Source organism: Cyanistes caeruleus, chromosome 4 (assembly GCF_971803275.1).
Source record: "Cyanistes caeruleus chromosome 4, bCyaCae1.hap1.1, whole genome shotgun sequence".
Classification (NCBI taxonomy): Eukaryota; Metazoa; Chordata; class Aves; order Passeriformes; family Paridae; genus Cyanistes; species Cyanistes caeruleus.
The window spans coordinates 82,944,927-82,967,358 of record NC_141704.1 but is presented as its reverse complement, the minus strand read 5'-3'; the positions used below and the strand labels follow the sequence as shown (position 1 = coordinate 82,967,358).

General features: G+C 40.2%; 1 protein-coding gene across 25 annotated transcripts in view; it reads left to right on the top strand.

The window, feature by feature from the left end:
* Positions 1-22,432, top strand: part of ERC1 (ELKS/RAB6-interacting/CAST family member 1) — a 272,618-nt gene that overhangs the window by 231,820 nt on the left and 18,366 nt on the right. For 19 of the 25 annotated variants that reach the window (XM_086886167.1, XM_086886160.1, XM_086886156.1 and 16 more), the window contains one exon: positions 13,436-13,537. In XM_086886167.1, coding sequence (XP_086742293.1) covers positions 13,436-13,537 — 102 coding nt within the window. Of the gene's footprint in view, positions 1-13,435; positions 13,538-15,123; positions 15,191-22,432 lie in introns of all 25 variants that reach the window. The other 6 variants (XR_015285955.1, XR_015285954.1, XR_015285957.1 and 3 more) reach the window with 1 other exon arrangement.

Here is a 22,432-nt window from a genome sequence, read left to right as displayed (position 1 = left end):
GCAAATGAATGGCTAAGGCAGGGGAAAACAGGTTTCATCTTGCAGTTGGAAATCTAAGATGCTGTTAATTAGGAGTGGTTTCTTGATAATAATAATAGGACAGTGTAGCAGGTTTGTCAAAATGAGAGGCAGATTTCTGAAATTAGAAATTTCAGTGATAATAATAGAAATAGAAATTAGAAATTATCAGTGATAGCTCCTGCAAATGGAGGGGTGCTGGTGCCTTCAGGTTCCTCTCAGCTCTGTTAAATTCCTTGTGTTATGTTCTGAAGAATCCAAGGCTTAAAAGAATGAGGAATTTACTCCCCAACAAGTACATGTTGTTTTCTACAGCCCTTTTCTAAGATGAGGAAATACTCATGACATAAGAAAAGGCGTGCAGATTTTCCTTAGACTTGCACAAATGCCACTTGCCATTAGTGCATGCAAGGAGGGGATGGAGATTTTTCTGCTGTCTGTGAGGAGTCTGGAAAGAGCTGCCATCTCCAAAAGGTACAAGATGAGGAAGGTGATGGAGATTGTGCTGAACTGGAGGTCTGGGGACAATTCTGTCCCCCCAAACATGAGTTTGTGATTTTGGCAGATCTCTTCAGGGCACTTGTGTTCAGCTGTCCCTGAGCAGCTGAATGGAACACAGAATTACAGAATATTCTGTGTGGAACACAGAATAAAGGCACAGTTTCTGTGTGCCTTTTTTAGCCTTGACTATGTCACCAAAGGTTTTGAGCCCTTGCAGTAGCAACAAGTGTTTTTAGGGATTAGTCCACATTTTTTCATGAAGACAATATGAGTCTCAAACTCAGCTATCAAAAGATTGCTGTCTGATTTTTCCTGGCCTAATCAAACATTTGTCATGTGGATATAAGAAAAGCTTGCTGATTATGTACCCTCAATTTCAAATGCAAGTCATTTACCTTTGCAATTACTTGTAGAAATTTAGATGATCAGTAGTAGAGGTGAATGTTCATCTCTCAACTCTTGTAAAGCTTTACTCCCAAATTTATGTTAAACTCTCCTCCCAGGGCTGGTGCCTGGAGGAAGCAGTGGCCTTTTATGTTCAATACAGCCCTGGTTAAGGGGTTGCCATTTTATTGGAGCCTTTGTTCTCTTTATTTGAGTACAATTTTACAGTCACAGAACCCAGTCCTTTGTTCTCTTTCTGTTTGTTTACCACCAATGCCTGCCTGTCTTAGTGTGAATACAAATATTTCCTGTAGCTGAGTAAACAAAAAATAAATGGAGGTCTCACAGCTGACTCCAGGCAAGTTTTTCTCCAGGACTTGAACAACCTAGGTATCTCCTGTTTTTACAGTGGGTTTTTGCTTGGGGTGGGAAACTTCACACTTTTAAACATTCTTTTTCACCAGTCTACCACTCTTAATCCTTTTAATAGCTCAGAAGTTACTCTTCTCACTGTTTTCACCTTAACATGAAACATTACCATAATTTATGACACCAAGCCAGTCCTCCATCCCCTAAACACCAGCAGATGCAACCTTGGCTTCTCCTCCTTTATTACAGCTGGCAACCCAAAGCTCTGCCAGCTGCTGACAGTAATGGTGCTGAAAAAATAATAAAAGCTATATAGTGATCCTTAAGAACACACACACACTCACAGGTTGTTTAAAACTTGGAAGCCTGCACAAGTTTATTTGCTTTCTGGAAGTATTAAGGACTTTACCTTCTCATTTTAGTTTTTCCCTGCTTTTTTTTTTTTTTTTTCCTCTAAGGGGAAATATATTTATATATATAGAGATCTTTGATCATCTTTCAAGTGTCTTCTCTGTCTCATATGCAAGATGTGTGTTCTTCTGCATTAAAAAATGAAAAATTCACAGATCTAGTGGGAAGGATCCACAGACTGGGAAGTGCAAACTAATTCCTTATTTTCCTGGACCTTTTCTTCACTATCAGATCACAAAAAGGTTTTTCTCTTCCCCCCTTTCCTGATTACCACAACCAGCCAGTCCTTCTCCACTGTTAGCCAGAAAGCTGCTCTGTGATATAAAGAGGGCTTAAAAATATGAAGGCTTCCTTGTTTCCTCCTAGGTCTTCTAATTGCAAATCAACTAATCAAGGTTGCTCTTGTCCTTCCATTCATTCTTTTCTGTTTCTCCCTCTGCTTTGTCAGGGCTCTTTAACAAGTGGAATCACCTATCTTAACTTTAATGACTTAGCAATAAAAGGATTGTTAAGAAAAACTCACCAGAGGTATGGCTGGCTTTTTTCTCATCTTGCTCCACAGATCTTTTTTTCTTGGAGTGGTCCTGTAGCAGAGAGAATTCTGATTTTTTTCCCTAAGCTGTACAGAGTGCTTTATGGTGCCCATAGGGTGGGTCCCTACCCATGGGTAATGGCATTGTATAATGTAAATCACACAAGACAACAGATCAGGAGCAGAGCAGGCAAAGACAGGAGTACTGGAATGCAGACACCTTGGAGAAATGCAGCTGGCCAGGCTGGCACATCTCTACACACAGTGTGCCATGAGTTTTGTAGAGTATTAGAGAATTTCTTTCCTTGGTAAGAATGATTTTGGCACGAATACAACAGAAAAGCAGAATGTTTTTTTCAGTCTCTCCAGCTTAGTACCTAAGCTTTGATGCAGATTTAATAGGAAAAATCAATCTCTGCTGGAATAACAAGGGAAAACAAAATAAAGTGTTGGTTTATTGTGTTTCTCCTGGTTGTGTAGAGAGTGCAAGAGCAGAGGAAGGGACAGGAATCATCTGTCCAGCTCTGTAGTGCACACACGTGGGTGTGTGGAACCCTGTCCCAGTGGGCCAGGGACAGTGAGGATGGACAGGAATCCTGTGTGTGCAGACCACACACACACACACGGTGTGGACAGACAGACAGACAGACAGACAGACAGGAATGCAGTGCTGGGTGGCTCTTGAGGCAGGGCACTTCTAGGTGCACGTCAAACCTAATAATTGGCCGTGCAGAAAATATTATTCACTTTTATTTAGCTGGGGGTAGCAAAGCTCTGCTGGTTGTCAAAGGAAATGCCCTTTCAACTCTTCCCTCCAGCAGTTAGCATGCAGGATTTTGCCTGGATTCAGAGATGAAAGCAAAGCACAAAAAAGAATAATACCGTGTTTCTTTTTCTTTTCTACGTAACAGCTTTTAAAATTAATTTCAGAGCAAGCTCAAATAGTCTTGAGGTTTTGCTGTGTGTGTTTTTTTCAAGTTGCTATCAACACTGTTTATATGATGTGGACACAGATCCATTGGTGTATACACCCAGAGCTGGGCTCTGGGCAGTCACAGACAGTCTGTGCTGAGATGATGCTGAGCAGCTCACATCACTTTAGCATCTAGGAATTTGTATCTGTACATAACTCCTTTTTTTTTGCCAAGAACAGCATGTATAGAGGGGAGGGGGGTTTGCTATTAACAGCTCTTTGAAGCTGCAGGCAAATGCAGTTGTAGTGGTGAGTCATAGAACAATAAAAAAATGTAACAATAAAAGGTCTGTGGTCAAAACACTGGCATATACTTTCCAAAATTAAAACTTGCTGGGTAAAAGAATTCTTTTGCTGTATTTATTGTAACAGCACAGTCACAATAGACAAAGATTGTAAGACTTCCAAGTCTCTTCAGCTAGGAAAGGTGCAGATACACAAATGATTTTTGTTGAGCTTTTAAGATTTTGCAGTAGGATGCAAACATACATCTTGTATGGAAATTCCTAGGTGAGTTGGGGTTCACAGATACCACTGGAGTGAGAAAGTTCCTTGTTTGAGGCCAGGAGGAAGACTGAGACAAAAGCAGAGTGACTGAAGTGGCTGTGTTAGACGGGCAGCTTTGTGAAGCTGAGCATATGCAAGTGGATTTATTTTGGAAAGGAGAAGCAGATAGAATAACAAAGGAAAGGGGGACAGAGTAAGGTAGTTGAGGGTAAGGTGAGCAGGGTGTGGAGTGAAGCAGAAGTTAAAAGAGAAGGAGAAATTTCAGGCAAATGGAACAAAACAGGAGTCCCATCAACAATGTTGAGCAAAGTTTGTTCCATATTTGATGGAAATATTTTCCTGTTCTGTAGGATAAAACATAGGTAATTTAGGGGATTTGTCTGCAGATTTCTAACTAACTTTACCTATAGTGCTTAGTGTTGATGCTTAAATTACACAAGGTTAAAGTAATCACAAGATCAACAGAATGTTGATTTGCATTTCAGCCTTAGCATAACCTGAGATACCTTTTACATTTCGCTTTGTAAAAGATGTTACCAACCTATCAAAGTTTTTAGGAAGAGTACATTTCAACTTGTTTTTCTCACTGCTTTTTTGTCTGTGCTTTTCTATTATTCTGTAAAACATCAGATTAAATTTTTGGTTTGGACCCACAAATACACAGTGAGGGGGGTAAAATGAGCAAGGAGGAAAGTACAATGAGAAGTTTTCAACAGTTTGATTAATGAGTTTGATTAATCAACAGTTTGATTAATGAGGACCATGGCAGAGACAGGTATTTCCTTTTGCATTGTTGGAGAAGTAGCATTTCACTTTTTTCTTAAAGTGGGTTGTATTTAGTGGTAAATATCAAAGTAGTTTAAAGAGACAATAAACTGTATCTATTAAACGTTCAGCAGACACATGAGCTAATGCTGACCACTGGGGAATTTCTAGCAGGTCAGTCTCCCAGAATCCAAAAGAAAGGCATGTACCAAAAAATTCCACTTTGTGTGGCATTTAGTGAAAGGACATCCTGAGAGTCCACAGCCAAACTCTTACAATTCCAACAAGATGTGTCAGTTTGCACTCCAAAGAAAAGGAGCTTAAATGACAGTGCCATCCATCTCCTTAGCTGAGCTGCAGTTCCTACCCAGTAACTTCTCCATTTATTGACCATTTTCAGCCAAATTTGACAGAGGAAAAGAAGTCTCATTAAGATTTTGTAATTGATAGGAGCTGAATGAACATGCACAGCTGTCTGGAGGCGAGAGGAGGCCGAAGCAGAGCTCCCACACAGGGGAAGGCGAGGAGGAAGGAGCTGGGCTGTATTTGGTTTGGCTGTAGCACACACCAATGGCTGGAGCACACTCACAACACACAGACTTTCACACTGCTCCCAGCTGACTCCTGCCTGGACACACCATGGGGGAGGCAGGCTGCAGAGAGGGATTGTGACAGGGTTGAAGGCCGTGCTTAGAAGATGGAGAATACAAATGCAATGCAGATTTCATTAGTCAATATAAAAGGGGTAGTAGAGTGGACTCACATGCTCTTCAAGGGTAGCCATGCTGTCTGCAAAAGAAATCACTTTACTGATTAAAGAACTAGTGAAGGCTGCACAATAGTCCAAGGGTGGATGTAGCAGCATAATTAACAAAAAAACCCAGTTGTTAAGCTTATTTAAATCAATTAGCCTTTTCTGTTTTAAGGGCATGTGGTAGCAGAAGATATTAATCTTATATTCTCCTCTGCAGCAAGACTCTTCTCTTCCATGGCATGGAATCAAGATCAGATTTGCCCTGACAAACTGCACCACAGGGCAGGCTCATAACCCAAAAAAATACCTGCTTATTTTAAACCTAGTGATTTTATCTGCTCAAAACTGGAATGTGAACATAACCAGTTCTCTTACTTTACCTCAAGAATTGAAACAGCCGCTCATTTTGTTTGCTGTTCTGTCTTCAGATCAATTCCAATCAATGATTTCTTGGTTTTTCTGTTGTGTGAGATATCCAGGATACTTTGAGGGTGTTGTTATGGGTTACCATTTGTCCTGCTGACCCTGCCTGAATGCAGGTCCTTGCTGCATAGCCCACCCATTTCTCTACAAATTAGTTTTCCTGTATGGTTGTAGATGTCCTCAGACCACAGCACCTGCTCAGACATCTTTGAGATACAGGGAGACACACCTTAATGATATTTCTGCCTAAGACCCTTACATGCAGTGGAAAGATGACAGAGAAATAACACATTTGGCTGGTTCCTGAGCAGTTAACCATGAGAGGAGATCTTTTGTATTTTCAGTTTCCTTTCAAACCTGTGACTGGGCAGGTTCCAGCCTTTGTGGAGCAAATAATTGAGAAAGACAGATCTTAAACACATCTTGAGGTATCTCTAAAGGGAGTAAAAGAGAGCTAAAGGAACATATACTATCATGATTGTATGGTACAACACAAAAAGGAATCCCAAATACAGATCTGATCTGGATTTTTGTGTGTGTGTCACCGGTTTTCTTCATACAGGAATCAGAGCAATTGATTTCAATAAACTTTGTCATTTTGGGTAATTCCATAGTTAGCTTGTCCATCTCCTAAGGAGCTAAGTTCCAAGAGATACATTCCTGTGCAGGGAAAATTTCAGTTACAAGTTTATTTTTAATCCCATCCACATATGTCTACGTAGGTCAAGTCTCACAGAGCATGCCATATTTAGATGATCTGCCTCCTTTAGTTTAGTTCAAAGGCTTGTAGAGTATGAATTCTTCAAGATGAAGCTTTTCAGTAATTATCACATGTGGGGAGATGAACAGGAAAATGACATCTTTAAACATAGAAATTAGCTGGACTGATAAAGTCTTTCACTTTGTAAAGGAACATTGTTGGAACCTTGCCAGCAGCCATTGCAGAAGGCAGCATCTCAGGTAGAACTGTGTTAAATCCTGCAGGCTTTGACAAACCCCAGCAGCTGCCCACACTCTTTGCTGGGCTCACAAAACACAGAAATGTAGTAACAGGAATGGGTTTCGTGTCTATGCAGTTGAAATTTGTGCTGGTTTGCTGCTCATGGAGAAATCTCAGTTTCTAATCTTAAACACAGGCTAAAAGAAAAGCCAAGCCTAACTAATGATGTGTCTTCTAAACCTTACAAAGATGTGTGTGTGCCATCTCTTTACAAATTTGAGAAATGTCTCCCATTTCATTTCCTTAAGTATCATGAGTGGGAAGGGGGCACAGAGTTAAATACTTTAAGAGTCTTTCAGAGTCCTGAAGCTCTAGGTAGGTATGGACTCAAGGTAGAATGTTTGGGGTGGGTATGGGGACTCAAGGTAGTATGTTTGGGGTGAGTATGGACTCAAGGTAGTATGTTTATGTAGGTGTAGATATAAAGTAGTCATGCAGGACATCATATTGGAATAGCAGGGATTATTCTCTCTGTTTCTGACAGCCATTAACAGGGATTGTGGCTCACTGCAGGTTTCTAACAAGTAGAAAAGAACTATCTGAATACCTTCACAAGTCCATAATTTTCAGAGACACTGAATTTGGCCTACACTTTGAAAGAACAATCACCTGAGTTTTTCCTTTGTATTTTTATGTTATTAGTGACAAAAATGTTTCTAGACTGTTGCTTCTGCATTTGCTTCCAGTGAAACATTCAGCTGAGATTAAAATGGGATAACTCCTTTGATGCACTGACACACTGCCTCCACCACACACTCATTTGTCACAAGTACAGTCATTATATTAATATTTACTTAATGTGGGGTTTTTTAAACTCTACATTAAAGGATTAATAAAGCTTGTTTAGACTGGTTAGCAAAACCAAAATTACCCCACGCAAATAGTCTACAGGAAAGGAGAAAGGAGTCACTGATGTCATGGTTTGTGCTGGGTTTCATGGTGGAGAAACAGACTTGATGCAACTTCACTAAGCATGTGAAGCAGTCTGGATTAGCAGGGAGAATGCACAGCTCATGAGATGCTATCTGCTGGTTCGTAGAGAGCTTTTCTAGAGTACAGAAATGTGTGATCCCCATGAACAGAACATGTTTCAAAGCTTTCCAGGGTAATGGGTACCAGAACACGAGCTGTCCTGCAGAAATGCTTAGCAGAGGTTTGTACTCTCATTAGAACACACAGCTTCGTGCAAGCTTTCAAATAAAAACATTCTGTAAAATGTATTATAAACAATGGCTGGAGTTAAATCTGTGGGTTTCAAATTTATCTGTGGGATTCCACAATAAAGAGTTTGTCAGACCTGGGCAGCACTCCTCTAGGCTTTACCAGCTGTTTAGCAGAGTATGTCTCTGACTTTCCCCTAAATTCCATGGATCAGCATCAGTTCTGGTTTTTCTCATCTAATAATTTAAGTGTGATAAAATCTATTAATTTGGTCTTTAGTGCTGAGGTGCACAACTGCAGTGAACATCAGTGAACATAAAATAACTTACTTTTGGTAACCTACATGTTGTGCTTTGCAGCAGTACCTCCATGAACGAGGAACTGAGTGATTCTTTAAAAATTAACTATGGCTACAGTTTTGGCAGGTAAAATAGTGTACAATGTGCAGTTTGCAATGAAGGTTTTCAGGTGTTGGTTATGTTAGAAACAGCTTTACCATGGTAATTTCCTTGTTTACCCAAACATTTAGTGATTATAGAATACAGGCTCTATAGATTATAGAATACAGTGAACTATATGGTAAAAAAAGCAATGAAAATACAGTGAAATCATGGCAGGACCATGAGACAATCAAAAAGAGCATGCTTAAAGAAGTTCTGATGTTGATTGTTCACATTCATAATCGAAACAGGTTTATCTCATGTTTTCTCCTGGTGCTTTTTTCTTTTAATACAACTGCCTGCTGTAGCAAGGGATAGGGAAGAAGAAAGATTTAAATAATGACAGGAAGTAAAAAAGGCATTAATAATAAATGTATCAAATAGGCAAAAGGATAATTGCAGAAATTCTGGAGTGCAAAAAGGCAGGGGTGGGCAAGATCTGCTATTTCTAGGTTAAAGTCTAATATATAACCAGGAGAATTTGAAGTTTTTTAGATGCAGTTTAAGGGTTTTTTAGACCCTTGCAAATTTTATGCTTTAGACCTGCAAGTTCATAGAGTCTGGTGTGCAGAGCCAAGGCCTCCACAGTAATCCCAGTTAGGGGCTGGAGAGTGTGTGGTGGCTCTGGAGTAATTTTGAGAATTTACACCAGTCTGAAAGGTTTGGGACTGCTCTTTTTCATGGTGACTTTTGGAAGAAAAGAAGAGCATTGTTAAGGGCTTTGACAAGCTGTGGGGGCTTTGGGGAAGGTACAGTTGGTGGGCCAGAAGTAATTTTATGAAATCTGTCCAAAACAAAAAGTGAAATGAAGGTACCTTCTGGAAAAAAAAATATCACAAAACCTATTGGGCTGTGGATTTTTATCCACTTTTCTTCATTCCAGCATTTTTTTCTGCACATTCATGAAGAAGGTACCTGTGAGAGGCACATGGTATTTTTTATAAGCAAAATTTGAATCTGACATCCTGTTCCTATCATTGCTAGTTCTGCTTCCAGCTCTGGAGGTTTTAGACAAAAGCACTCCTGACACAACTGATTTGTCTGCACTGCTCATTTATTTTCTCACAGGACCCCGTGGTTAAACCACTTTGTTGTTGATACTTTTTACAGCGATGTAGAAATGCTTGCCCTAGGATCTGAGCCATAACCTCATGAGGTGGGAGAGGATTGTATAATAGCACCATGACAAACCAGCTCAGGACTGCAGGATGTTGGAGTGGTTCCCCACAGAAAAGTAAAGGGTTTGTTTTTAAATCGTTACAACAGCCATTTGCTCTAGAAATTTCCATCCTTTTGGACTTTTTTTTTTTTTCCTGTGGAGGAGAGAAACTCAGTTCATGTATTTACAGTTATTTTTTTCAAATTTCTAAGTAAAAGTTTATCATTAGTAGTCCAGCCCTAAGCAGAAGCTTTTTATTTATATGTTTGATATAAGAAGAATTGTAAAAATATTATAATATCACATATTGTATTTGCAACACTGCTTGGACTTTAAATGTTGGAAAATAATTCTTAGTGGTATCCATCAGGAAGTAAGCTGCTTTTCTTCCACCTTTTGATTTTTTGCCTAATTCCAACAATATATGCATAAATTAGTTCCTTTAATGGAATCACAATACTGATTTTGGCATTTTCTTGCCAAGACTTGTCACAAAAATGCACACTGAAATGAACAGCAGCTGCAGTGGGAGGTCAGGTCGAATTAAAGGGGGAACATAGAAAATGTCCTTCTAGGTGAACTGATCCCAGAAGTTTCATCAGCAGGACACTGCAGAGATTGTTCTGGGTTTGAATGTTCAAAGGGCTGCAATGGAACCAAGCAACTAAACTGGATTTGGCAAGTAGGAGGGATTTTGGATTGTGTCTCCCTCTTCTTCTGAAGAGCTGAGCTCTCAAATGATCTGATGGAAATTCCAAATAATAAGAAGTGCAGCATGTTTTAGATTGGAGTAGACCTCTGTGTCCAGCAGAGAACATCACTAATTAAAGCAGCCTGCTCAAGGCCTTGTCCAGCTGCATTTTCAGTATCTTCAAGGATGGAGATGCCACAGTCTCTTGGCAGCCTGTTCTGGCATTTGGTGCACCTCATTACGAAAAGAATTTTCCTGATCTCTAATCCTACTTTTCTGTGTTCCATTTTACATCTGTCATCTCCTGTCCTGTCCCCTCCAATGGCTTCATGCCCTGTATTTCCTTCTGCAGAGCAATTTTAAAGAAGCCTCCTCTTTTTCAGGCGGAACCAGCCCAATTCCATCAGGCACTTCTCGATAGCTGCTGCCCAGTGTTGATAGCAGCTTGTTCCACCTGGAATTGAGTGACAGAAGCACACAGCCTCTTCCTTTTGACTCCAGAATTCTCTCTGAGGGACTCTGTGCTTTTTGCTGGCCAGGCCCAGCCCAGAGAGAGGCGTGTGGCTCCCCTGAGGCCTGGGGATCACATCACCAAGGAACTCCCCGGCCTGGCACGGCCCACCGGTTCTGAGTGGGCAGCAGCAAAGTCAGAAAGGATGGGGACAATGAGAAGGGGCCTCTGAGCCTTGGGAAAAGTGGCCAAGGGATCTGGAGCAGGAGTTGTGTTCTCTTCTTGCTGCCATTTGCAGGGAATGATGGAGCAAGAGGCAGGAAAGCCGTGCAGATGAGCACCTGGCTTCAAGACCGGTGTAAACAGCAGCATTTTGTGGTTTTTGATCCTGGGTCAGTTTATACAACACTGAGCTCCTGGCAGCAAATGGGCTCCACCTGGACCTGAAGGGAAAAGGGGTTTTAGCTCAGGACTCAGCAGGGCTCACTTTAAACCAGATTTGAACTGGGACAGGGGCATAGCCAGGCTTGTCAGAGATAAGGTGGGACCAACCCGCTGGGAAGCAGCTCTGAGGAGAAGGCCCTGGGGGTCCTGGTGGACAGCAAGCTGTTCATGAGCTGGCAGCGTGTCCTGGAAGCCAGGAATTGTGTCCTGGGGTACATTAGGAAGAGCACTGTCCGTAGAGGTGATCCTGCTCCTCTACTCAGCCCTGGTGAGGCCACTCCTGGAGTGCCATGTCCAGTTCTGAGCTCCTCAAGACAAGAGGGACACAGAGCTCCTGGAGTGAGCCCAGTGCAGAGGGACACAGATAATGAAAGGACTGGAGCATCTCTTACCAGGACAGGCTGAGGGAGCTGGGCCTGGGCAGCCTGGAGAAGACTGAGAGGATCCCATCAGTGGCTGAGTATCTGCAGGGAGGCTGCCAGAGGATGGAGCCAGGTTTTTGGTGGGGCCAGGCAATAGGACAAGAGGCCATGGGCAGACACTGATGCTCAGAAGTTCCACCTGAACATGAGGAAGAACTTCTTTCCTGTGCAGTGACCGTGCACTGGAACAGAATGTGCAGAGAGGGTGTGAAATCTCCCTTTGGGGAGATGTTCCAGAACCATCTGGAGGCAGTGCTGTGTCCCATGTGCTCTGGGGTGGCCCTGCTCGAGCAGATGTCCCACTGTGGTCCCTTCCAAGCTGACCCAGTCTGTGATTCTCTGCAATGTTTATATTCTTCTCTACCTGTACCAGCTAACACAGTTTGTTTGGGGTTTTTTTCTCACATAATATAAAACATGCTGTCTCTAGCTGAGGAGAGCTGTGTTTCCTCTCAGGAAAGTTAATGTGCTGTACTAGCATTCTGCTAAACATCTGGGTTTCAATAGATTTTCTCCACACACACACACACACACTGAAAGTCATGTAAGAATTTATTGTTTATTATCAAAACAATAAATTTTCAAGGAAATGTGAAATGGTTTCAAATCAATTGTTCTCATTGCAAAGAAGAAACTGTTGAAGAGGCAACCTTAAATATAATAAATAATAAATACTAAGAAAGTGGCTTTACAATAAACTGGTTGTTTAAGGATTAATGTAGCATGTTTCAAGTAGTGATTTATGAATGATGAGTCAGACTTGGAATTCAGAACTTGCTTGACAAAGCAGAGCAAACAAATAAAAATTTTGCATGATTAAATTGCTTATTGCTTAAGCTCAATTTACGATTAGCTTTTGTTACATTATTCCAAAATAAAATCAAATCCAGATTCAAAGCCTGGACCTTCTCTCTCTTGATGTGAATAGAGACAAGTAGAATCTGCATTCTCTAGCCTCGAGATGCTCATTAAACTTAGAGTTTTCAGTGAGAAACCATAGAGTTATGAAGGGCTTGAATCAACAGCTGACATTTCTATCAGCTTTGAGCTTTCATTTAAGACATTTCATTTTAGTGGATCTCTGATGATTTCATTTGTCTAGCTGTAGATAATTTGCTCTGTATCATTTCTAATATAGGTCAGGGTAGCACAAAGTGTGTCTCACTCTCCTTTGCAGACACAGCCAGGTCATGTATTTTAATGTTCTTTGCAATTGCTTACTTAGAATGGTATTGTTAAAGTCAGGTATTCCATTTATTCTTACACAATTTATTTTCTATCTTGTGTTTTTAAAACTCCTATCTCCTCTGGAACTTGAAATTTCCTAAGAAGCTGAAGAAAAACAAAGAAACTTGTTGCATAATTTGCTAATTCTTTACTTGGTTTTAATTTTATAAGCCTTCATTAAGACAGTTTTTCTTCCCCAATATCTATTTATTAACTTTTTCACTTCCTCACAGGATGGCTTTTGTATAATTCACATTTTTCTGACCTGTCTCAGAATTTTTCTGTTCTTTGATATATCAATTGAAAATTGATTTGCATATTGAAACTAGATGGACTTCTGAAGTAATAACCTGTTTTTAACTTGTTTACTTTTTGGTTTTTTTAAACTCACTGCTTTCTGAGGGCTTCATTGGGAGTTTCTTAATTGATTTAGGGACACCTAACTCACATTTTCATTGAATTCTTCCCAAAGTTGGTGTTTGAACCGTAATCCCAAGAATCTTGTGGTGAAGAAGGATTTATTCCTCTATAAGAAGAAATTAATTTCTTGTACAGCACAAGTTTTAGTAGGTACAAGTCAAATGACCCACTTAATTGCAAAATTAATTCAGCCTTCAATGGAACAGGTTGGAATACATCTCCACTGCTTTTACCAATTCTCTGTGGTAATTCCAGCTGATGTCCAGGCACGTGTCTTGTATGGATTTTGGATATGCAGCTGTATGAGTACCCTGCTCCCTTCAGTCCCCATGATAACATGAGAGGGCAGACTGAGATTCTTTCTTCTTGCTTTTTTTAAATAGACTCAGAACCGTATGAAGCTGATGGCTGACAACTATGAGGATGACCACCTCAAATCCTCATCCCATTCCAACCAAACCAACCACAAGCCCTCCCCTGACCAGGTAATGTCTCTCTCTTTTTTTTTTTTTGTTTTGTTTTTAAAGTAATTTTTACTGTGGGGGCTGATGCTTTTGTGTCATAAGTGGTTTTCCCTGACACGCTTGCAGTACCTCAGAACAAAAATAGCATTTCAGAACTCAGTTAGAAACCAGAACTGGATGTTGCTGTTGTGTTGGCTTTGTGTAAAGCTCCTGAAATGTGAATGAACAGTTCTGGTACCAATTGTTGTTAGGTGGGTGGAGAGGAGGAGGGAGGTAGAAAAGGAACAAAAACTTTCCTGAAATGCGAGACTCGAGTCCTGTATGACATATTCAGGTTTTAGTAGCTCAGGTTCACTGCTTGAGTGTGTGGAGTGCCCAGGAGAGTTTCTTGTCTTCAGCAGCAGGAAATGGTGCTGTGGGATCAGCTTTCTGATCTGTGGATTGCACACCAGCAGCTCCCTCCATTCCCCACGAGGAAATCCCCGTGCCAAATGAGCACAGACTGCTCCCTCCCAAACTCAATGGGCCATGAGCTGAAGGGAAATCAATTTACCATCTCCAAAGCAGTGAGAAACCTCCTGTGGCATTTACAAAGCACAGCCGTGTGCTTGATAACTATTAGAGAGATTAACCATCCCTTGGGCAGCTCAGAAAATGCCAACATAATTGCACATCCCGTGCTGCAATCTCATCCGCTGCAGTTTAATTAAAATATTAGCCATCATTAATCACTGCCTCAATGGAGTGAAGGAATGCTTCTCTTTGCCCTCTGACTCATGTAGAAATTGGTGAGATCTGAAGGGAAGCATCTCACTCTAGACCTTTAAGTGCCAGCCTAATGATACACAGAAATAATGAGTAAAGTACAGGAGGAAAATGTCAAAAGCCAATTGCTTATTCCCCCTGCAAAAAGGGATCTTGAAAGGTCTCCATTCATGTCTGCATCCAAAGAAACTAACAGAAAAATTCCCTTTATCAAGGGAGCTTCCCTTTGCATGTTAATTAGTACCTTCCTCCACTTTATGTTGACTGGCTTGAATTTTCTGCAGTGTGCTTGGAAGGTGTTGGTGTTTCACCCTCCTTTTTCAAGAGGGGTGAAATCGTTAATACTGAGAATTAAAAGGATTTCCTAATATCTTAGGAATTTTTTTAATTAACTTTTCTTGATTTGCCACGAATGTTAGAACACCTGTTGTTTCTACACTGCAATCTAAAGAGCTGAAGCCATTTCCAGCAGGTAACTTTGGTATGTGCTCGCAGATGAATGCAGCGTAGATGAAATGAAAAGATAACATGTAAAAACAAAATCAAATTTAGATATTCTAAAATCAGAAATTCTTGCAAAGACCCTGCAGGGAAGGGCAGTAGGGAAGAGAGGGGTTGGGAAGAGGCTCTGCCTGCATTTCCCCTCTGCAAAGGGGCATTTTTGGAAGCTGCCAAAGCCGTCAGGGGAGCGAAGGAAACTGAGGTAGCTCAGAGTACTGCATAAGGAACTGCTTTGTACTGCTGTTTGTACTTGCCAATGTGCTTTAAATACTAACCAAGTCTTTCTTTCATTCCCATGCTGCTCTGGGGCTCTCCTCCCACTGCCACCTGTGCACCTGTAGGATGAGGAGGAGGGTATTTGGGCATAACCAGTCAGATGCTCTTAGCTCAGCCATTTTGTTCAGAACGGTGAGAACCAACCTCTCCTGCCAACAGCAAAGTTCCCACAGTCACTCCCACACCTCCCTCGTGTGCCTTGTGAGACCTGGCTGTGCTCCCTCCCCTTGCTCCCTGTCTGTGCATGAGGGGGGTTCTCACCTGCTTGTGTGCACTTTGTGATTCTCTTCTTCTAATCATCCCATCATTGTTTCACCCTGCTGTGGGGAGAACTTTCCAGGGCATGGAATCGAGTTTCTGTGCCAGCACGAGAGAACAGGGAATGTCTTTCATATCATTTAGCATTGACCTCGTGGAGGAAATGTTTTTAGTCAGATTCTTGTTCAAAGCAGTTTGCTCCACAGCCAAACCTGTGTGTGCTTTTTCCATTCTGGTTGGTAAAGAATTGGCTTTGAGATAGATAATGTTCCTCCTGAAGACAATGTTCCTCCTGAAGACAATGTTCCTTCTGAAGACAATGTTCCTCCTGAAGGTTTTAAGCATGTTGAGATCTGCTGCTGAGATTGCTGCCATGCACACTGTCCAACCTAGTCACAGATATTTCTCAACTCACAATACAGGATTCTCTAGATGGACCAGGAGTACAAATTGTCTGTAAATGTGAAGGCAAAGGGGAATTTCCCCTTAACCTTCCTCTCTCCCTTCCATCTCCCTCATTCTTTCGAAACAATGGGGGAGAAATTAGGAGCTGTTTTTCATTTAAAGAGCATTTTGTTTCTCTGTGTCCACAATTTTTTCTTTTCTGCTGTCAAATTGTCCCCACAACAGCTCCCATTTCCAAAAAGGAGGACACTAGAGAGGACAGAGCCTTTCTCCTCACGCCTGTTCTTTAGCAAAAAACCTTTTACTGGCCAGGAGTCAAATACTGACTATGACACTACAGTACATGGGATTCATTTATCCCTTGGAGTATCAGTTTTAAAGCAGAATACATTTCTCTGAAGTACTTGAAGTATTTTAAAGGACTGATGTCAGTGTTTTAAAAATCTACATGAAACTTTTTCCTCCTTCACTTATCCTTTCAAGAAACAAATATTTCACACGAGTTTCTGTGGACTTTTTCCTAAGAATTTGGTTTTTTTCTTATCAGCTATTTGAAAGAAAACTGAAAAATTCTGTGGAAATCTTGGACCCTTGAATTTCTGAAAATTGTTGCTTTGTATTAGATTTGTAAAACATTCATGAGAGAATAAGGAACTCTCATCTCTTGCACTCAATTAACTACAGACTTAGAGCCTGTCTGACTGTATAGATCAAATCCCTCTTTTCAAGCCAACCATCTGAAAAATTTAATCCAACTGTGACAGTGTCAAACTTGAATTTCATGCCTTGGGGTTTGAACTGAGAAAAATCTCTTTAGTGGACAAATTGATAAAGTGCTTCATTAATTTCCACTCGCTGTTGATTTCACGTTCTTTTTTTGAATCACCGCTCTTGCAATGGTTGTGCTCTCGGGGATGTTGTTAAATGCTTTAGAGATAATGCTTGTAAAAAAGATCAGCTGAAGCACAGAAATTAAACAGGAGAGATCAGGTAAGTAAATGATGGAAAGGAAGAGGACACTCACTATGAAGGTAGGAATAATTCTGATTTTCCTTCTGGAGAAAACATGGAGGGAAACTGAGGGAAAGATCTGTCTCTTTCCCGTGTGCTGATGCATTTAAGAATGCAGCTGTGCTATGAGGATGGCTCTTCATAGTTTTCTGAATTAATGGGTAGCTGACATTAAATACAGCTTCTCTCTCCAGTTGGAGGCACTTTCCTCAGGAAAGCTGAGGAAATAAAATAAAGAATCAAAATAAAGAGTCAAAATAAAGAGTCAGCCAGCAGCCTTGCCTTCCACACACACACCCCAGAAACTTGTCAGCCTCGAGATTGTCATGCATACATCAGCAGGGAGGGTGGAAAGGTGATGGATGCTTCCATCCATCCAAGCCAGTTATTCCCAACTGAGCACATGTTTTTACTGTGATATTCCACGTTCATTTTTTTTAAAAAAAAAACCCTTATTCTCTTTGTAAAAGCTAAGATGATGTAAGTTACAAAGTCCCTAACCTCCATGTGTTAAATTAAATGTATGTATTACAATGATAAAATGTAACTAATAGCAGGGGACTTGGCAATAAGCTTGTTTTTTAAGGTTCCTTCAGGTCTGTGGATGGAATCGCCTCCAGTCAGTACTGAAGATTAAATGGAGACCAAAAAACTATGTACAATAATTAATTACATTATTTTATTTTTATGGTTTAGGTCTTAAGGTTTTTCCCCTCCAGCATTCTGGAATTGATTTGAATTTAATATTTACTTATGCCAAGTCTGTACATGACAGCATTATCAGGTAGAGGTCCCCTGAAATGGAGCACTGTTCATAAACATCTGCACCCTGCCTGTAATTTCTGGGGATGGTAGTTTACATTTCAGTTTATAGTTCAATGTAAATACCATCTTTCACCCTGAAATAGTCCTTCCTTGCATTTTTCACTGGGCTCGTTTCCTTGCTGTCTGGATTGCTTATGACTCCTTTTATTCCCCAGATGGAGCTCTATCCCCCTCCACATCCCAGTCAGTTCCAGTGTGCTTTCACATCAGGATGCTCTTGGGTCTCTCTCACATGCCAAAGTGCTCTGGCCAATGGCTTAATTAGTTATTACTCCCTTTGATCTAGAATAATAAGAATTTACACCTTAAGAGATCTAATACATGCCAAAAGACAGGTGTGTGTGTGTGGGGGTGTATCCTCTTGTAAATCTGTGCCACGTGGAGGAAGGAGAAAATTTCCATACAGAAATTTCCCAAGCTGCTCAATTCATCCAGTTGTCTTGTGAAGGACAGCTGTGCTCCCTAAAATGGGAGAAAAAGTGGGTGTGGTTCAGAAATCTGCTTCATCCAGTAAAAAATAAAAATAAAAATAAAAATAAAAATAAAAATAAAAATAAAAATAAAAATAAAAATAAAAATAAAAATAAAAATAAAAATAAAAATAAAAATAAAAATAAAAATATTATTATGCTTATTAGAGCAACAGTGGAATGGTCAAAGAGCTAGTGGGGAACTGGAGTGCATAATAACGGGGATATTTCAAGATGATGAAAATATTGGCAATTCCTATGATTGTAAAAATATTGTAAGACAAAAAAGGTTCTTTGTGACATTTTTCTTTAATACTCAAGCTTGGCAGGTTTAACTCAGAAGCAGTAAGCATTGTGAGCTGGGCACTGAGGGCACTCACAAAATTCAGATTTCAGAGGTGATGTCTGTGGTGGAAAGAGGGGGAAAGTCATTACAGGAAAATATTTGGCTAATCTCAAGGCTTAATGTAATCTTTGCCAGAGCAGTCAAACCACGTGAAGTTTTCATTGGGATCACTACAACACTAAAAGTGTCTATTCTTTGGGAAGTTGGAGGAGAACATTATTTTTCTTTTTCTACATTATTTCTTTCAGTTTCTGATTAAATTTTAGTGAAGTAAAATTTAGTGAAGAAATTTCTGATTTCTTTTAGTGAAGTAAATAGTTTTCCATGGTGAGTTTCATGCTTAGATTACACAGGATTCACTCACTACATAAATGATCTTCTCTCCACAAGACACATTTTGTACAGGACTGCTTGTCCTGCTGTCACACTTCTGAGCTTCTCAATATTGTCACTCACTACACTGTGACCTCATAAGCCTTTTGACTAGATTTATTTTCAATATGGTCTTTTTAATTGTTAGATCATGCAAAATGGTCAAAACTTTCATGCCTGACTCATATTAAATTGTTATTTACTGGACACACTTCTAGACCACGATTCAGAAGATAAATTCATTCCTGTCTCCAACCACTCACTTGTTCTCTTTCTCCCCATCTCAAATTCTCTAATTGCAAAAGGAGCTGAAGTTTTTGTAAAAGTGCAAGTTCTGCCTGGGAGAACTGCTGAGTTAGTGCTGGGTATTATTACTGTGAGATATTTGGAAATTGTCTTGTTAAAGTGATAGGATACAATTCTAATACCTCATTTTGAAATTGTTCCTGAAATTATGTTAGGTTTGTGTTTGACTCTATTACTACTTCCTAATTTTTTTCCAAGATCCTATTCCTTCCCAAGAAAAGGGAAAATAACCCATATTTTTTAGGAGCTGCCATTCCAGCATGCTGGACAAAGCTTTTTCAACCACTGTGTCCTGTTCTTTACTGACATCTCTTGTCTTCTGAAGAGTCATTTCTTCCCCTCTCTAAAAATCTATAAACTACTTGTGTAGTACAATAATGATATTATTACAATTCTTCATCCAGGGATGCAAGAGCATTGTGAAAGTGTCTTGTGCTTGCCTTGGAGACATACCCTGTGCAAAATTTGAAGGCAGCTACATGAGATAATCTTAAATTGCTTAAACTTGTCCTGACAGAGAGAGAGAGGCCGGATTCAATTTTGTCACCAGATGTTGGTGACAATCAGGGCTCTTCACTCCCTTTTTTTGGGTGGGCAACCTTTTAGTAAGAACCCAAATGTGGTGCATTCAAATAAGATGATGTAACAAATTTATCCTTAGGAGGGTTTGGGAAGAATTCTTTCCTTGAGACAAAGTCAGCTTCCACTCCTGGTCCTTTCCTTTTGGAGAACAATTCTACTGCTAGCTCTTTTTTTTTTTCCCTAAAACTATTATTTTGCTGTTTAATAACTAATTTCTGTCAGAATAATATATTATCTGTTCAAGAATGTTATATCTATGAGCACAAAAAACTGATCTTGATACGTTGTTCATCTTCTTTCTGATCCCAGAATGATAAAACTAAGATTTCCAGATGGAATTTTGTAATCTGCAGCTCTGGGATGAATTAAACACTCACAACAGAGGTGTAACTGGACTGTATCACTGTCTTCCTATTATTCTTACAGATCAAAGAAAAACACAAGTAGATACTTACAGTCTAAAACATTCAAAACAGATGGCTGGTTTCTTTTTGTAGAGATTTGTGCTTTTCAACAAAACAATTGCAAAAAGGCCATCATTCATTTCTGCCAGATGAGATTATGCCAGGTCTGTGTCTTATTTTCTCATTTGATTTGCAGCTGAACATAATCTTCTACTGGTGGCTTGGTCTTTGTAGCAAGTAGGGATTCTGCACTCAAACATTTTTGTTTCTGGCCACTTCCAGGAGACTTGTTCCTTGATATTCTGTAATATCTCCCAGCCATTCTGAGCTCTGGCACTCCTAGGCAGGACACCCAGAGGATGAGCAGCTGTCACTTAGGAGGAAAGAAACTGAGGGAGAGGGGAGATGAACAATGTTAGAAGAAGAATTGAGCCCAAACCTGCTTTCCAATGTATTAACTATGAAAACAAGCTGCAGAGAATGGTAACTAAAATAAAAACATGTAGCCAGTTTAGACACTGCATTTTCCTGGCTGGTGAAGTTGCTGATGACTGATGGACAGCTCAGGATTTCCAGTTCCATCTCACAGTACTCACTATGGGCTCTCCAGCTACATCTGATTGTCAAAGTAACTTTTAGCTAAGAACAACTACATATATGTATAAATAGGTGTATTTATTCATGGGATTTTGCATTTGCAACTCCAAAAAGACTTCCTAAAGGCAGATAAACCTTCACAAGTCTTTGCTTTGGAAGTGGCTTGCAGCAGGTAGAGAGCTGCCACGGCAGAACCAAGAGCCAGAGTTGGAGAAGACCGAGCTTGCTGTCACCTGCAGACAGGGAGCTTACAGTTCATGTGAACAGGAGAAGCTGATGGTGTTCTCTGGTACTTGGGAAACACCTCCTGCTTTGTGTTACATGCAGCAGGGAGACAGCAGCACAGCCCTGGTGCATCAGCATCGCCACGGCCACGCTCCCCGGCACCGTGCTGCCACGTCCTGCTGTCAGACAGAAAAAGGCACAGTTCCCTTTTACCCCTTGGCACAGCAGGGATACAGCACAGCAAGAAATGTGGGCACCATCTCCTATTTCCTCTTGTCACAGGAGGAATACAGCACAGCAAGAAATGTGGGCACAGCTTCCTTTTACCCCTTGTCACAACAGGAATACAGCACAGCAAGAAATGTGGGCACTTGCTCGTTCACAAGACCTAGAAAGCTTGAGTGCAATAAAAATATAAGCAGGTTGTATTTACTTATCTTCTAGCTGCTGTATTTTTGTAGAGAAGGAATCAGCATAAAATCTGACTGATTCTGTGAAATCAACACTTGCCTAGTTACATCTAGGAAGGTTTGATCAGGAGAATGCTGTTTAATTCCAAGCTGCAAACATTACAGTTAAATTATTTTTGCTTACTGTGGGACTCCTTTTTTTTTCCTTGTTGATAATTGTCACTGACTACCCAGTTTCACAGCTTTCTATAATTTAATTTATCATTCAAAAATTTACCCTGGTAAGTAACACAACTTACAGGGGTGAAGTGTTCCAGTGAAGATTTTAATAATAAAGAGGTGTGAGGTGTGCACAGTGCAAGTTGCCAGTATCATGGAAAGCACTTCTACATTTGTTATGTATAAAAATATTTTAGAACTACTCACTCTTTTTGAGTGCTTTAGGAACCCAACCAACCCTCTGCAATTCTCTGCCTCACCTACATGATGGAGAAAGGTTTTTATTATTATTTTTAAACTCAGGGAGCTAATGACAAAACTCCTTTCCCCAGTTTGTTTTTTTTTTCTCTTCTTTTTTTCTGTTCTGGATTTTTCCCAAGGTGAAAAGGGTGAACTCTGGAAATCATTAATCCATGGGATTTGTTCATGGTGTATAAAAATCTCAAAAATAATTTGCTATATAAAAATGATTTCCTAATTGATTCTGTCAGAAAGGAACTGAGTAAGACAGCTCTGTCAAAATAGCCAGAATGTCTTTTAGCTCCTCACCTGTATTGTTCTGGTTTATGAGGGGAAAATTTTGAAGGTTAGAGTTAAATCCTTTATTTTTTCTTTTTTTTGTCTTTAAAATAATCTGAAGAAACTGAGCCTGTCCTTGAGCTTTTGTGGGGGGGTCTTCTGAAGAAACCAAGTATCTCTGTATCAGTGAACTGAGCTGAACTGAGCTGAGGTCAAGACGTGTCTTTTGGAGAACTTTCTTCTGTTTCCATTTAAAATAATGAAGGGAAGACATCAGTGATGAATTGCTTTGAATTTGGGAGAGCTTTGCACGTCCTGAGCCAAATTCATGCCTCATAAAACTCCTTTGCATTCAGTGGTTACAATATTATTGTTGAACCCTTCTGTTTGTTGCCAAACAAACACAAATGGTCTGAGCAAGAAGG